The sequence below is a fragment of the Apium graveolens genome, chromosome 5 (genome assembly GCF_009905375.1).
Source record: "Apium graveolens cultivar Ventura chromosome 5, ASM990537v1, whole genome shotgun sequence".
Classification (NCBI taxonomy): domain Eukaryota; kingdom Viridiplantae; phylum Streptophyta; class Magnoliopsida; order Apiales; family Apiaceae; genus Apium; species Apium graveolens.
This window is the reverse complement of record NC_133651.1, coordinates 45982201-45996875: the sequence shown is the minus strand read 5'-3', so window position 1 is coordinate 45996875 and position 14675 is coordinate 45982201. Positions and strand designations below refer to the sequence as shown.

General features: G+C 33.6%; 2 protein-coding genes across 3 annotated transcripts; one reads left to right on the top strand and one right to left on the bottom strand.

Annotated features, from left to right (window-relative positions):
* The first annotated feature begins 2023 nt into the window (after positions 1-2023).
* On the top strand, positions 2024-7243 carry LOC141723951 (casein kinase 1-like protein 2). Its single transcript, XM_074525924.1, has 14 exons — positions 2024-2401; positions 2487-2527; positions 3113-3182; positions 3295-3443; positions 3545-3640; positions 3735-3805; positions 4397-4458; positions 4596-4659; positions 4748-4832; positions 4919-5045; positions 5132-5214; positions 5294-5357; positions 5676-5818; positions 6559-7243. The coding sequence occupies exons 1-14, from the start codon at positions 2326-2328 to the stop codon at positions 6850-6852; spliced, it is 1425 nt and encodes a 474-aa protein (XP_074382025.1). The 5' UTR covers positions 2024-2325; the 3' UTR covers positions 6853-7243.
* Positions 7244-8820: 1577 nt separating this feature from the next.
* On the bottom strand, positions 8821-13041 carry LOC141723950 (uncharacterized). Of its 2 annotated transcripts, none has more exons than XR_012576420.1 (2): positions 9399-9643; positions 8821-9263 (listed from the first exon to the last, which is right to left on the bottom strand). XR_012576420.1 is itself a non-coding variant. In XM_074525923.1 (2 exons), exon 1 carries the CDS (start codon positions 12971-12973, stop codon positions 11021-11023), a length of 1953 nt encoding a protein of 650 aa, XP_074382024.1. In that variant the 5' UTR covers positions 12974-13041; the 3' UTR covers positions 8821-9263; positions 10998-11020. The 2 variants fall into 2 exon arrangements, 1 of the variants encoding a protein (XP_074382024.1); XM_074525923.1 differs by lacking the exon at positions 9399-9643 and adding an exon at positions 10998-13041.
* Between the last annotated feature and the right edge of the window lie 1634 nt (positions 13042-14675).

Below are 14675 nucleotides of genomic sequence, written 5' to 3'. Positions count from 1 at the left end.
CCTACTAAAAATGTCAGTGAGAGACTCACTTTCTTCATTATGAAAATGCTCATATTGCTGAATCAGTAGCTGCATCTTGTTTTCTCTAACTTGCTCAGTGCCATCACAGATGATCTGTATTGTATCTCAAACATCCTTGGTAGTTTTGCAGTTGATTATGTTGTCAAACATATCACCATCAACTCCATTAAAAAGGATATTCATGGCATTTTTATCCTTTCTGACTTGTTCAATGTCAGGATCAGACCATTCATGCCTTGGCTTGGGGACAGATGACTCATTTCCAGTTGCAGCTCTCATTGGAACATGAGGGCCTCTTTCTATGCAGTCAACATAGGCCTCATCTTGAGAAAGCAAATGAAGATGCATCTTTACCTTCCAATGATGGTAATTATCTTTATCCAGAAAAGGGATCTTGACTCCAACATCCTTCTTGTTCATCTTGCAGTATTGTTTTGATCTTTAAACTCTTTGTAAGTTAATATCTTGCTCTGATACCAATTGTTAGTCCCTTAACATTATGACAAGAATTACAGAAGGGGGGTTGAATGAAATTCTTAAAACTTTTTCTTGAAATAAAAATGTTCTAACTCGAATATATATATATATATATATATAAGTGTGAATTGATTAACACAATGCGGAATAGTTACTTAAATGAATCAAAGCACAAGTAATTAAAAACAAGAGTCTTTAAAAACTTTCTGGTGGATTTGAATGGTTCCACCAGAGATATATAATATATATCGAGAGAACCATGTGTGCAAAATGCTCACATCTTCTTACAAATAATGAAAAACTAAGAATGCAGAGAAGTGCTAAGAATTCTGCTTACAAATGTTTCTATGCTTGTTTCTCTTCGATTATCCCTTAGTTGTTACTACTTGGTTTATATATCACCAAGATTACAAAGTATTGAGACAGGATAATAAAATAAAAACTATCTAGTCTATTACAATGCTACTTCATTACTCTATTCCAGCATATTTGATTATCTTCATAATAGCATGAAATGACAATGCTTCTATGTTCTCGAAAACCCAGTTGAATAGGCTACCACATTCCATTTGCATCCACTCGACGCATGTGACTGTGTTGTCACTGTCAACAGATATTTGAATTCTTTATCCGTCGGGTTCATGATCATCCGTCGAGTTATTGATCATCCGTCGGGTTGTTGATCATCCGTCGAATTCATTGTTGTTTATCCGTCGGGTAGCAATCAGGCACTTGACTTCATTTCACTTATGCAAAATTACAAGACATCATCTATGTACAATTAATCAACCTATTCTGCATATCTAACTAAAGTCAATCATGACTCAAATACTACTACAGATTCTAAACAATGTGTATGCAGAAATGTGCTACAGACTTATTGTTACATAAGCTACTCACTCGATGGATAATAAGTCATCATCCGTCGGGACTATAATGAGTCATCCGTCGGGACTATAAACCTTATCCGTCGAGTGCTACATAATTTCACTAAGTAAAATCTACGAAGGTGTTTTGTTCATGAAATCATCAAGTACACAACATATACACAACAATAATAATTTACGATATCATAAAACACATAATACTCATTTAATATAATACAAAACGGTCGTAATTTCCGGTTCTTATAATAAATACGATCAAATGAAGGAAGGTAAATAAGTAAAAGACCGTAAATAAGTAAAAGACCGTGCAAAAGGCATTTAGGCTTTATAAGTTAAATACGTATACTTTTCAAACTTATGTGAATATGATATGTACAATGTATTCATTAGCCCATAATAAACTCCAAAGATAAAAGAAAAAAATAAAAACTAAAATTGACTTTAGAAATGATAAAAAATTATATTTATTTCAGAATTTAAAATTTTAATGGAACATCTACTGATTTACCTATTTTAAATAAAAATCCAAAATAAAATCTTACTAATATTAATTAACAAAAATTAAAAAGAAAGGAGCGGGATTAAGGGGATTATTAAAATAGATGAAAATAATAAATGAATAAAGGGGGATTAAAAATAAGTAGAGGCGATTAGATCAAAGTAGGGGGGAGAAGTGGGTGATATGATGACGAAGCCGATGTGGAACGATGATGCCTGAAGTCTTTTCCTCTTCTCCATCTTCAATCTCCATTACCCTATTATTATTAATTCCTCAATTTTGATCCTTATTCTCTCTCTCTCTCTCTCCACCATTTCGTCTACGGTCGTCGCCTTAACTCGATCCTCTCTTTTCTAATTCACGTTCATTTCTCTCTCTCTCGCTACTTGATTAGAGGTTAAGCTTTCAAGTAATTGAAACAAACAATCGGGCGATTGTAAAATGGAGCCTCGGGTGGGTAACAAGTTTCGGCTTGGTCGCAAAATCGGAAGCGGCTCTTTCGGAGAGATCTATCTCGGTATCTCCATATCTGTTTCCTTTCGTTCTTCAACTATAATCAATTGAAAATACTTTAATTTATTTCCTTTAATTGAGCTTTGCAGGTACTAATATTCAGACTAATGAGGAAGTTGCTATTAAGCTTGTCAGTCTTTTTCTTCCTTTGCTTTTCTTACTTGTTTCGCCCTTTTCATTTTGCCATCATATATGCTTTTGTTACGAGTTTTAGATGAGTCAAATTTTATTGTTGGATGTTATGTAAATATCCTTCCTATCTTTACTTTTGATTATATTTGTAATCTTTTAGCTGTAGTTGGGTTGCTTTAGTAAAATTATTTCCAATGATATCCCGCAACTTTTTTTAGCATTTATGTACAATTGTACATGATCCTTTCGCACCTACTAAAGGTTTTCCAAGTATATACATTTCTAGCCTTAATTCAGTTCCTTGAAGCTTAAATTCAGCTTCAATGCTATTCTCAGTAGTTCGGACATTTTCTTGTTATTTTATCATGTAAACGACCATATTCAAGAGCATAAATTATTATTTTTTTCTTATCTTTTATTACTTATGACACACTGAAAGCTCGAATATTTCTGGTTCTTAAGATAATGTGGGCTACGCTTGCAAGGTTTAGTTGTATGATAAAGATACTGTATTGCATAACTATGTTACTTATGTTATATTTACCTGTTTGACCAGAATTATTCTTTTGTTCTTTTTACTCAGGAAAATATCAAGACAAAGCATCCTCAGTTATTATATGAATCTAAGTTATACAAAATACTACAAGGAGGAAGTAATGAACTTCTCCTTTGTTGCTTACAGTTACACCTCTTTTCCTTATACGTCTGACGTCCTTTTGTCTTGGCAGCTTCTAATTAGATATTTTTCATCATTTTTTTTTGTAGCTGGAATTCCGAATGTGAGATGGTTTGGGGTGGAGGGAGACTATAATGTACTTGTGATGGATTTGCTGGGACCTAGTCTTGAGGACTTATTTAACTTTTGTAGTAGGAAACTGTCTTTAAAGACTGTTCTCATGCTAGCAGATCAGATGGTATATATTTTCAGTTCCATATTTTTATGTTTACCACCAAATATTTTACGCATCTCTTTTTTTTCAATATTTTACCCTGTTCATGCTTCTATTCTTGACAGGTAAATCGGGTTGAATTTGTTCATACCAAATCGTTCCTTCATCGAGATATTAAGCCAGATAACTTTCTTATGGGGTTGGGAAGACGAGCAAATCAGGTTTATCTATATCTATAGTTAAGGGGTACTTGCATCTATTCTTTTTAACTTCTATGTGGCTTCTTTTGGTTAACTTTATCCGATTGGGCTGTAGGTCTATGCTATTGACTTTGGACTAGCAAAAAAATATAGGGACTCCACAACTCATCAGCACATTCCATATAGGTAAGCTTCAGAGAGTCAGTTTAAAGCTTACCTTAGTGTAAGGTTTTGCTTCTGTCATGCTCCTTTTGGTCATTATTATTTGTGATGATACATGATAAGTAAAATATGACGCAGGACAGTAATTAACTGTAATTAAACGCAGAGAATTATACGATATCCAGGAATAATAATCAAATACTCCCAGAGAAATAAAATCAAAGGGTACCCTAGTAGTTTAATGTTTCGGTATATGTATACCGGCTATAAATCCTAACGGGCTAACATAAACCAAGGCCCGTCTGGAAACTCGGGATCGTAAATGGATGCCTCGTGACCGGTTTGAGATGTCTTCATCTCATTGAAACACAATAAAACCAAAGCCCTAAACACGTGGGCTAACATAAGTCCGGAAATATAAAATAACGGTCTAATATATAATAGTAATAATAAAAATAATAAGAATAATAAAATAGGGCCTGATTCCTATCAAAATATATGATAGTTATGCAAGTTGCCCAAGTCATTTTTTATATGAAAGTATTCTTATTGTTCTGTTTCTGTAAAGATGTTCTCACTTTCTTCTTTTGCAATATGATGTTGCGTAAAATGCAGAGAAAATAAAAATTTGACGGGAACAGCAAGATATGCTAGCATGAATACACACCTTGGCATTGGTATTCTCACTACTCCTTGCTATTGTGTATTATCTTATTTTCCAAGAATACTTTTAAATATTTGGTAATATTTTGTATAATTAGTTTAGAACTTGCCTTTGGATGGACAGAGGTTCATGGTTTTTTACTTTTTTCAGAACAGAGCAGGAGGGATGATTTGGAATCACTTGGATATGTTTTAATGTATTTTCTAAGAGGAAGGTAACGCGGTAAACCATGTCCTTTTGGTTGAACTCCTAATTAATCGCAACTTCATTTTTGTTAAGCATATTATTTCTTCATTTTATAGCCTTCCTTGGCAAGGACTAAAAGCAGGAAACAAGAAGCAAAAGTATGAAAAGATCAGTGAAAAAAAGGTGTCAACTTCCATTGAGGTACTCTTTGTTTGTTGAGAACTTGTTGATGCATGTGGATGGATGTACCTTGAAATTGATTGTAGAGCTAACTGTTTGCCATTTAGGCCTTATGCAGAGGATATCCCACAGAATTTGCATCGTACTTCCATTACTGCCGGTCACTACGTTTTGATGATAAACCCGATTATGCTTATCTGAAAAGATTATTCCGTGATCTTTTTATTCGCGAAGGTTTGTTTTTTGAATTCCATATAGGTTATAATGGTTTATATGGTTTCTTTTTCTTCAATACTGAGCAGTCATATTTGTTACACCAGGTTTTCAGTTTGATTACGTGTTTGACTGGACAATCTTGAAATACCAGCAATCACAACTTGCAAATCCTCCATCTCGTACCCCGGTAAGTCTTACTCTTATGGGAGGTCATCTCCTTGATCTAATTACCAATCATACTCAATTATTAAAATTACCTTGAACAGGGAGCTAATGCTGGAACGAGTTCTGGGATGCCTCCAGCTGCTGCAAATGTTAGTCGACAATCAGGTGGGAGTCTGTTAGCTTTTCCAATCCAATATATAGTGAAAAAGGAATTGTTTGTGTTCCCCTTGACTCTATTTATTAAAGATAACCTTTTCAATTGTGTGAAGCATAGTATTCGCGGGGGGGGGGGGGGGGAGGGGCTGAGCTGGAGATCTGATAGTTTCTTCGCATGTTATGTAATATAATTCGGATTGCTAGACCAAAATCATTTTGTTGTATTCGGAAAATCATTTTTCTTCAAGTTCTATATGCTCATGTTATGGCGCTTTGACATTTTTTTTAATCAAGACCACTGTATTTCATGCCAATATCCTAATGCAGGTGGGGATGATGGTAGACTCACTGGTTTTTCCTCAGCAAATGCCACTGGTTTGTCCTCAGCAAATGCCTCTCGTGGAAGAAGTTCTGGACTGCCTTTTATTTCGGGAAGTTTGTCCAGACAAAAAAATCCTATTGCCGATGAAGTAAGTTCTGTCTGAACTGTAAAAAACACAAGTTAAAATTCACACACACACACACACATGGTGTTTGTTTTTATCTAATTTTACCACGTATGACTATGAGTGAATAACTGCCTCCCAACTCTTTATCATAAAAGTACTCTCTGCAGCGGAGACCATCTCTAGCTATTAATATGAAATTGGTATAACATTTACGCCATTCTGGTGTAATGGTTAAACTATCCTTAAAATTAACGACAACAATCTACACTAGAAAAAATATCTTGCATAGATTTTTTCTTTAATCGCAAATAGATATTTTGAAGTATTTAACTTTGGTGCAAAACTTGCTCAAAATTTTGTTAACACCATTTACTTGCAATTAAAATAGTTCAAGTTCTAGTACATGTTTCAGCGTCCAGTTGGAACGAATTTTCCACCAAAATGGTAAAAAATATCATACTATTATTTTGGGGTTATTGTCAACAGTTGGCTTTCTAAGAACTATTAGATTAGTGTTCGGCTGGAATCTGCAGATTGAATGTAGGAGCATTTCTAAAGTAGTGCACTGCTAATTATGTAGGAAATAGTTGATAGTTATTTAATAGGTGTATCAATGCAGAATACCAGCTGCATTCTGATGAAATCATAGTTTTATTTCAAGTGGTGCTCCTTTTCCGCTTTGCATCAGCTCAAACACTTGTTGCGTATGACCACATAGCATTTCTCCCTTCTTCTGTATCAGTACTGAACTGTTTCTGCAGATATCCGGTTCTAATGTTATGCGGTCAAGTGGATCGTCAAGGAGACCTGCTGTCTCCAGTAGTCGTGAAGCAGGGATTGCTAGTGCCGATTTTGATTCCTCGCGAGCTCGCACAACTGATGCAAACCCTGGAACAGTTAGCAAGATTTCTAGTACAGCACAACGAAATTCACCAGTTTTATCATCAGATCAGAAGCACAGTACTTCCAGTAGGAACCCCAACATGAAGAACCTTGAATCTACTGTCAAGGGTATCGAGGGATTGCATATTAATGATGAGAGGTTACACTACTAGATACTTTTGGCCTGCTCTCCCTCGATGTTTGTAAATTTTGAAAGATATGCTCTTATTGTATACGATTACTGTAGAAATTATATCCGTTCTACATAGTATGAATTTGGAATTGTGAGCGATGAGATCATGTGGTCACCGACTTACAGTTTCGCTTGAGATGATCCCAATTAACTCAGCACCAGATGGGATCCATCTAAATAGCTCTTGCTGATATTTGATGAGCATTATCGGTGGCTTTTCATTTCGTTGTGTGCACTGCCCCTCCGCCACGCTTTTCCTCCGGTTTATTCCCAAATACTTGGGGCAGCTATATCCCTTTAATATTGGACTGTAGCCATTGTTTATTTTTTTCTGTGGTTTTACTTGCTGAAATATTATTTTGTTTTGGTCACTGAACAGTTGTTCAGCCATTCAGAACTGCTGCATGAACACCCCTCCCCCCCCCCCAAAAAAAAACCCAACTATGGGGTCATTTGTTAACCCCTGTACCATACGAAAAGTAGTGGACGAGGCTTGAATCACCTCAGGATATAGCTGGATGGTTCATGTAACTTCAGGATATAGTAAGTTTTATGAAGTGATGTCAAGCCACTAGACCATAGTGCAAAAATATAATGTATTTATTTATAATACATACGTGATTTTCTTAAAAAAAATATAAAATTAAAATTCCATGCCATATATTAATTTTATTTAACATTTATACTTATATTTTTAGTTTTTAAATATGTTTATATTCAAATAATTATGTAGATTTTATTATAAATACATTTGTCTAAAATTTGTTTAATAATTTTAAAATTAAACTTACAATTATATATTTTTCATATTTACGACTGAAAATATTGTTTACTCTTTAAATGGATAATATTTATTCAAAATATATGTATATTTTTATTATTAAATTTTCAAAATACGTGTAAATTGTTATTTGATTATTAAGATTAAAATACAAATTAATTTTTACATATATGTAAGGATATGATCAACAAATATTATCGTTCAGAAATTTTGATATTTATTTACCAAACAGGATTAACAGTCCAGCGTTCAAATTATAAATCGTTAAGAATTTTAATCGTCCAGAAAAATGACCCCTATGTGAACCTATTGCAGACGGTGTATTGTAAAATTTTGCTTTTCTAGCGGAGCTCCGATTTGCTAAAGAAGGTGATATAGCTAGTTCTCTTTCATTCTGATTGTGCAAATTCCTATATTCTTGATATCAAATTTAGGTACTCATCTTAATTAATTTCACTCAAAAGCTTGGGTTCTTTTCCAGACAAACATGTACTACTTCTGTCCCTCCCAATTGTTATCGTTTTTGCAGGAATGTTTGGTACGTATTTTAAGATGAATAGAAAGTATAGTTCTATAATATTTTTTTTAAAAAAATTCTGAATAAAAATAGAGTGTTTAAATTTTTATTCAGAAAAATAATTTTTTTAAAAAAGTTAAAGAACTATATTTTCTTTTCATCTTAAAATACGTGCTGGACACTCTTCCAGAAACGATAACAATTGAGAGGTACGGTGGGAGAGGTAATTATATAAAAAAAATTGATTTTAACTACATAGTTTAACAGTATTTTTTGTATTATAGACTCTCATTTGGTTATCTGACGTCGGGTGAGCCGCTTGTTTTGCACAAAACTAAGCGTAGTGTAAACCGTACCGGAATACTAAAATTGACAAATTTGCAAAGGGGATGGCAAATACTAATAGCTGCAGATTTCACAGGCAGCAGCTATTATTGACACTTTCCTATAACAACCTGTGAACAAAGATTGCAGCAGAATCGCCCCGAAACCATGTTTCTAAGTTCTAACGATTAATCGAATTAATCACCCATTTTGGGAACATTCGAACATAATTTGTAAAATGCACATAATAAATTATTAGATACAAATCTCGTCATACAGAAAAATGAGAAAGTTGAAAGAAACTAGAAAAGCAGTAAAAACAAAAATGTTAAAAATTTATGAAATATAAGATTGAAAGACACCTCAACCCAGTTGCTCTCACCTCCAACCATAAACAATGTCCTTAATCCACCTGAAGCTCTTTCTGAAGGACCCTTTCATCTTGCCTTGAACAGCATAGACCTTATAACCGGCAATCCTTTTCTTTCTCTTCAACTCCGGATCATTCAAACTCCAACTCTTGCCAATAGAAGAAGATCCTTGACTAGTGTTCTTCACTTTCTTGATCTCTATCATCATATTATTATTATTATTATTATAGCTGCCTGGTGGTGGTGGAGGATGAACAGAGGAAGAAGAGACATGAGTTGTACTGTAACTCCTGGGAAGATCATTCATTATCCCAGCTGGGACAATTGCTAAATCTTTATCAGTACCATAGTTGTAATTCTCCAGTTGCATGTCTCTGCCATCTCTACATGACTTGGATCTGTAAACATCCATTTCAAACAGAACAAGGTTAATAAAAAAGGAGAGAAAGTTGTTTAATAATATGAAAAAAGGTGAGAAATTTAATGAAGGGGTGCAGGGATTGTGGTTGATTGTTGGGGTGTTTAAATTTTACAGCAGCTGCATGAGGCTGCTGCTGCTGCTGCTGCTGATTATGCTGACTCAGTTGACCACTTGCCTCCTGTACGGACACGTGTATTTCCTTCTTCTTTTTTTTTTGTTGTTGTTGATTTAATTAATGTTTATCTTGAATCTGTGTCTAATTTAAGGCAGACTTTGAGGATGTCATGAAGGCGACTGAGAATACGAAATTTTCAAATTTGTAAGGTTTATTACAAGTGCATATAATATTTGGCATTCTAAAGTTGAAATGTTTTAGCAAAAGTTAATAAAAATAAATAAATAAGAATGTAGTACACAGATATGTAATTGAATTAGATGTTCTATCACGACTAATCCACCGGATACAAAGAATTTAAGTTTTGAATGGAATAAAGAGTCAGAAACAACACATTTCTACAAGTTGATTGAAATTTTTGAAAAAAAAAATACAAATTCTTCAAACTACACCTCTAACAAGAATGACACTCAGAAAATAGCAGATGCACTAGTCTATACTCCATTTAGTAAAAATAAAATATTTTCAAACAGTAAAACCATTCAGGTAAAACGGAGCGGATCCTGATTCCCTCCAAACAAAATTTACGGAAATTTTAATGTAAATTTTAGGGGAGAACTAGGAATAATTTGTTGCTTCCTATTCCAAATCATTTGTTGCACCAGTAATTAATTTTTAAGAGTTTTAAGAGAAAAAGGAATATGATATAGATTTCAAAAAATATCTTTAAATCTATTGATTTTTAATTGCCCCTTTTTGATTTAAAATTAAAAACATTAAACTAGGTGAAAAAAATAATTTATGGAACATACATATATCAATATTGGTGTGAAACGGGACGGGACTTCAGCAACAAAAAGTTTCCATCAGATGCAGGGGTATTTCAAAAGTATTTTTTGTTTACGGTAATGATTTGTCCGATTTTCAAATATTTGTGTTTCATCATCCACACGCGATTGACAAATTACCAGACCAATTCAATAGTAAATCAATAAGCATGTCACTAAAAATAAAAATATGACTAAACTTTTTGGAAAAGGGTCCAAGAGGGAAGTTTTAAAAATGAGATATAGGATTAGTAAGTTGAGTGAAGCACAATGCAGTACTACCAAGTGACTCAAGGAAAAAAGGCCAGATGCTCAAGCCCCCCCCCCCCCCTCGAGGTACCACTAAACAAGAGTTGAAGTCTCACTAAACAAGAATTTCTGCTAAACCAGAAAACTCAAACAAAGGCCAAAGATGAACCACCACATTATCATGAGACCTGAACTACAATTAACCAACAAAAAGCCTTCTGTCCTAGAAGATGCCGAATACCAACTCCACCAGTTAGTCAAACCAACCTCCCAAACCCAGAGCAATCAAAGAGCATGAATTTGCAATCCAAGCACACACATGCTAGCAACCAAACAACACATTCAAACACACCCTAAACCTTTCTTACAACCTTTATATAGGAGTAGACAAGACCAAACACTACAGATCTATTTTAGCCATGATATCTAGGATAAATTTTGTCAACTCTCTTATCAAATTATAGAATTAAACTCTTATCGAACCAGACAATACATAAGATATGTCATACAAAGAACTCACAAACATGCAACAGTCCCCTGAAACTAGGGACCAGACAAGAGATCATCTCCAATGCAGCCAACAAGAAGGTTTGCACCCATAGTTCCAAAAGCTTTCTGAATCTCTTGCATCTTCTCAGCGCGAAGAGTATGCAGATCTTTAATATGAATCTGCAAATCCTGTAATTTGTTTTTAGCATTTTCAATTTGACTGTCTATTGCTTCCAGCTCGGGAAGTAGGGGCTGTGAAAACCGGAGTTGTTCTATAAAGTTCAGACGGTTCATAAGCCAGCTAACATCGAATCCTAAATTCTGCAAGGCAGTAAACACAGTCCTGTGCTCAGAGATCATCTCGGCATCAACCTGATTCATACAGATATTGGTGAAGACATTTACTGAGGTGCATAGCATATTTAGCTTCATTGTACATAACTTCTTATTTATGGTGGTGAAGTGCTCAAAGGTTTCTGGGTACTTATTCATTATGATATCAAGTACACATACAAACTCAGAGTTGACCTCGTGGCCCCGCCATAACCTGAAATCACTATCCCCCCTAGAAGAGCTCACCCGGTAATTGCTAGTCACTTCAATTGGAGCACTAATTTGTCTAGCCTTGTCTGCATTTACCGCATAATTGTGCAATACAGGCTCTTCTTGCACGCCCTTGTCAACGCATACAGTTTTGTGTATACTTTTAGCACCAACCAACACCTGGGTTGTATCTTCCAAGGGCTCTTGTAGCACCACGTTTCGGGGTGTATGAGGAATCATGTTGTTCTGAGATAATGCAGTGACGATGGTGGCTTTTGGAGAGTGATCAACTAAGTAGTGTTTGAGGTGAGTGAAAATACTTGATTGTTTATGTCCCAGAGATAACTTCAAATATTTTAAGTTATGAAATTGAGGAGAAGGAAGGTCCAAATTAGCACAAAGTGCCTCAATAGTCTTCAAGTCAAGAGTAAGAGTAAGAATCCTGACACAATCCAGTCTCTGAAACATACTAGTAATTGGAAACTTAGAAACTCCAAACTTAATATTCACATTCTTCAACTCCAAAGCTTCAAATGTGATTGGGAAAAAACTAACAGAACTGAAATTTTGGATTTTCCGGGACGAAACGAAGATATTACAGGGTTGGTAAGAAGTGGTATAGGAATTGATTTCCAGGTTCACCAATTGGGGACAATTTATAATACAATCACCCACTAGGTCTGTCCATAAAAACAAGGTGAGATTCTGTAGATTGACAAGTGGGTAAAACATATCACTGGTATTTTCAGGATGTTCTACAATATGCATTGTGAGTGTTGTTAAAGCAGGCAAGCTTATAGAATCTGGTAACACAAAACCATCAAGTAACAGAGTTTTCAACGAAGGCAAGTAGTAAAAATATGGGTCAGATAACTTGTAAGGATACCAATAATAAGGCCGTTTCAAGTGCAAAGTTTCTAAACAAGGTAAACGCCAATATAAACCTAGTTCTTCTTCTGAGAAGTGAACGAAATCTAGACTCAATACGAGCTTCTTTACAGAATCAGAACTTAAACCTGCGGATGCCGATAATTTATTAGCATCAACAAAATCGAAACCAGGAACATCGACAATTAGTTCTCGAACATTGTGTGATACTGAATACCTAATACATGTGTCGATCAAATGAGTCCTCAATTTCGGGCAGACAGGGAAATGTAAATAGAGATTCAATTTCAATACATCAGAACCATGCTCTCGACCAAAGAAAAAGTGTTGAATAAACTTCATCTCATCATCAAAGGAAGGGGAGTTACGAAACCTTTTGAAATTAAGAAAAGGAAGAGTAGTCCAAATAAGCTTCCAACGTTTGGAGAGAACGCTGGTTTGAACTGCTATCTGCGCATCGCAAAACCAGAGGATGTGATGAATTAGCTTATCAGGCAACGCACTTATTCTGTCTTCACCTTCTCCTTTAGTCTTCTTCTTGTTCATGTGCCAATCCATTCCCTCCTCTGTTTCCATTCCGGAATACCTAAACCCTAGTGTGTCTTTTCCCGTCCCCAGGTTCGTACGGATATTATCTATATCCAAAATAAACAGGATGTCATCCATATTTAAATCCCATAATTTAGGATACGGATACATATAAAGTTTATATATGATATTCAAATATTACATATACTAGTTTAAAATTATTGCGATACATGGATCGCACAAATATTTTTTAATATTATATTATATTAAAAAAATATTTTGAATTAAATTCTTAACTTTATGTATTTAAAATTTTAAAATATATGACTTCATGACAATTACGTTAAGGTACTTATATGTTTATAGGTTTTTAGAACATTTAAACATGTTTAAAGTAATAGCCTCGTCATCAGAAAAAAACATTATTATATCGAGTTTATTGTTTTTTGAGAGTATAAATACAGAGTCTCCATTATCTTGGAATCTTAAGAAATATTATGTTAGCGAGTTTATTACTTAATAGATTAACTATCAGGACTATTTGAAAAAGACAATATTATTTATTAAAGATATGGAGTTTTATTGATAATTTTATATGTGTTAATAATTATGCTTTGATTAAAAGTTAATTTTTATTTCAAATCAATAGTGTATGAATTATGCTTAATTTAATATTAATTTGATTTATCCTCAATCAATAGTTTATATTTTTTTATTTTAGCTCGAAGCCCATTTCTCCGATCAAATTCGACTAATTATTTTTAGTTTAATTTTAATTATATTAGGGGAGCCGCGGACTTAGAATTATAATATCCAACCTCATTTCCTAGATCCTCATATTTGTGAAAATTAATATATTTATATATGGATATAAATAATAAGTAAATATAATGCATACATATTGTAATAGTTTGTATTTATTTTTACTCAATTAACTAATTCAATTTTTTTTACAATTGAATATAGTTTAATTACAATTATTTACTTATCTTTTATATTAAATTATGAATAGGTGTTAAGTTGAATATTTATTCAAATCATAAAATTTAAAACTCAAACATATATCACATGATATAATCTATCAAATTTATTTAGAAAATGTATTATAATAAATTTAAAAATTTTATTTGGAAAAAACTAAAAATTCATAAATTTGAACGGGAATTCTAATTTATTGTCTGGGCAGGATTGGGAAACGAAATAATTCTCATTCGAGAATTATGACATATTCAAGGACTAGGATTTGATATAGAGATCGGTGATAGCACTTCCCGACCTCGTTCTCATCTCCTTTTATATATTATAAAAGAGGACAAGGGCCAAATTGAGCCATTTTAATGGTTGTCAAATTACTATTTCACCCTTTTATGTTAAAAAATTATAAAAATGTCATACTCATATAATTTATGTTAAAAATAAGTATAACATTCTATCTCCTAAGAATGGAACACCAGATCTTCTACTCAAACATTTCATGTCACTACCATTGCACTACATCACTTCTTGAGTTAACTTTAAATTTTTTATTAGATAAGCTACATCCTCTCTTTTTATCAAGTTCGTTTTTATTACTTTAATTTTTGAATATATAAAATGTTGGTATATATAATTTATGTGCCTCCTTTTTATTTGGTTTTTGTAGTTTTATTATAAAGGGGCAAATTGAGCCATTTTAATGGCTGTCAAATTACAATTTTACCCTTTTATGTTAAAAATAATTAAAATGCCATTCTCACATAGTTTATGTTAA

Bases quoted from the DNA above. Each gene is read 5' to 3' on its own strand.
- LOC141723951 (XM_074525924.1), top strand. From the start codon at position 2,326: ATGGAGCCTCGGGTGGGTAACAAGTTTCGGCTTGGTCGCAAAATCGGA. The intron at 4,833-4,918 runs GTACTCTTTGTT...TTTGCCATTTAG, and splicing joins AGGTGTCAACTTCCATTGAG to GCCTTATGCAGAGGATATCC. The intron at 5,215-5,293 runs GTAAGTCTTACT...TACCTTGAACAG, and splicing joins ATCCTCCATCTCGTACCCCG to GGAGCTAATGCTGGAACGAG.
- LOC141723950 (XM_074525923.1), bottom strand. From the start codon at position 12,973: ATGGAAACAGAGGAGGGAATGGATTGGCACATGAACAAGAAGAAGACT.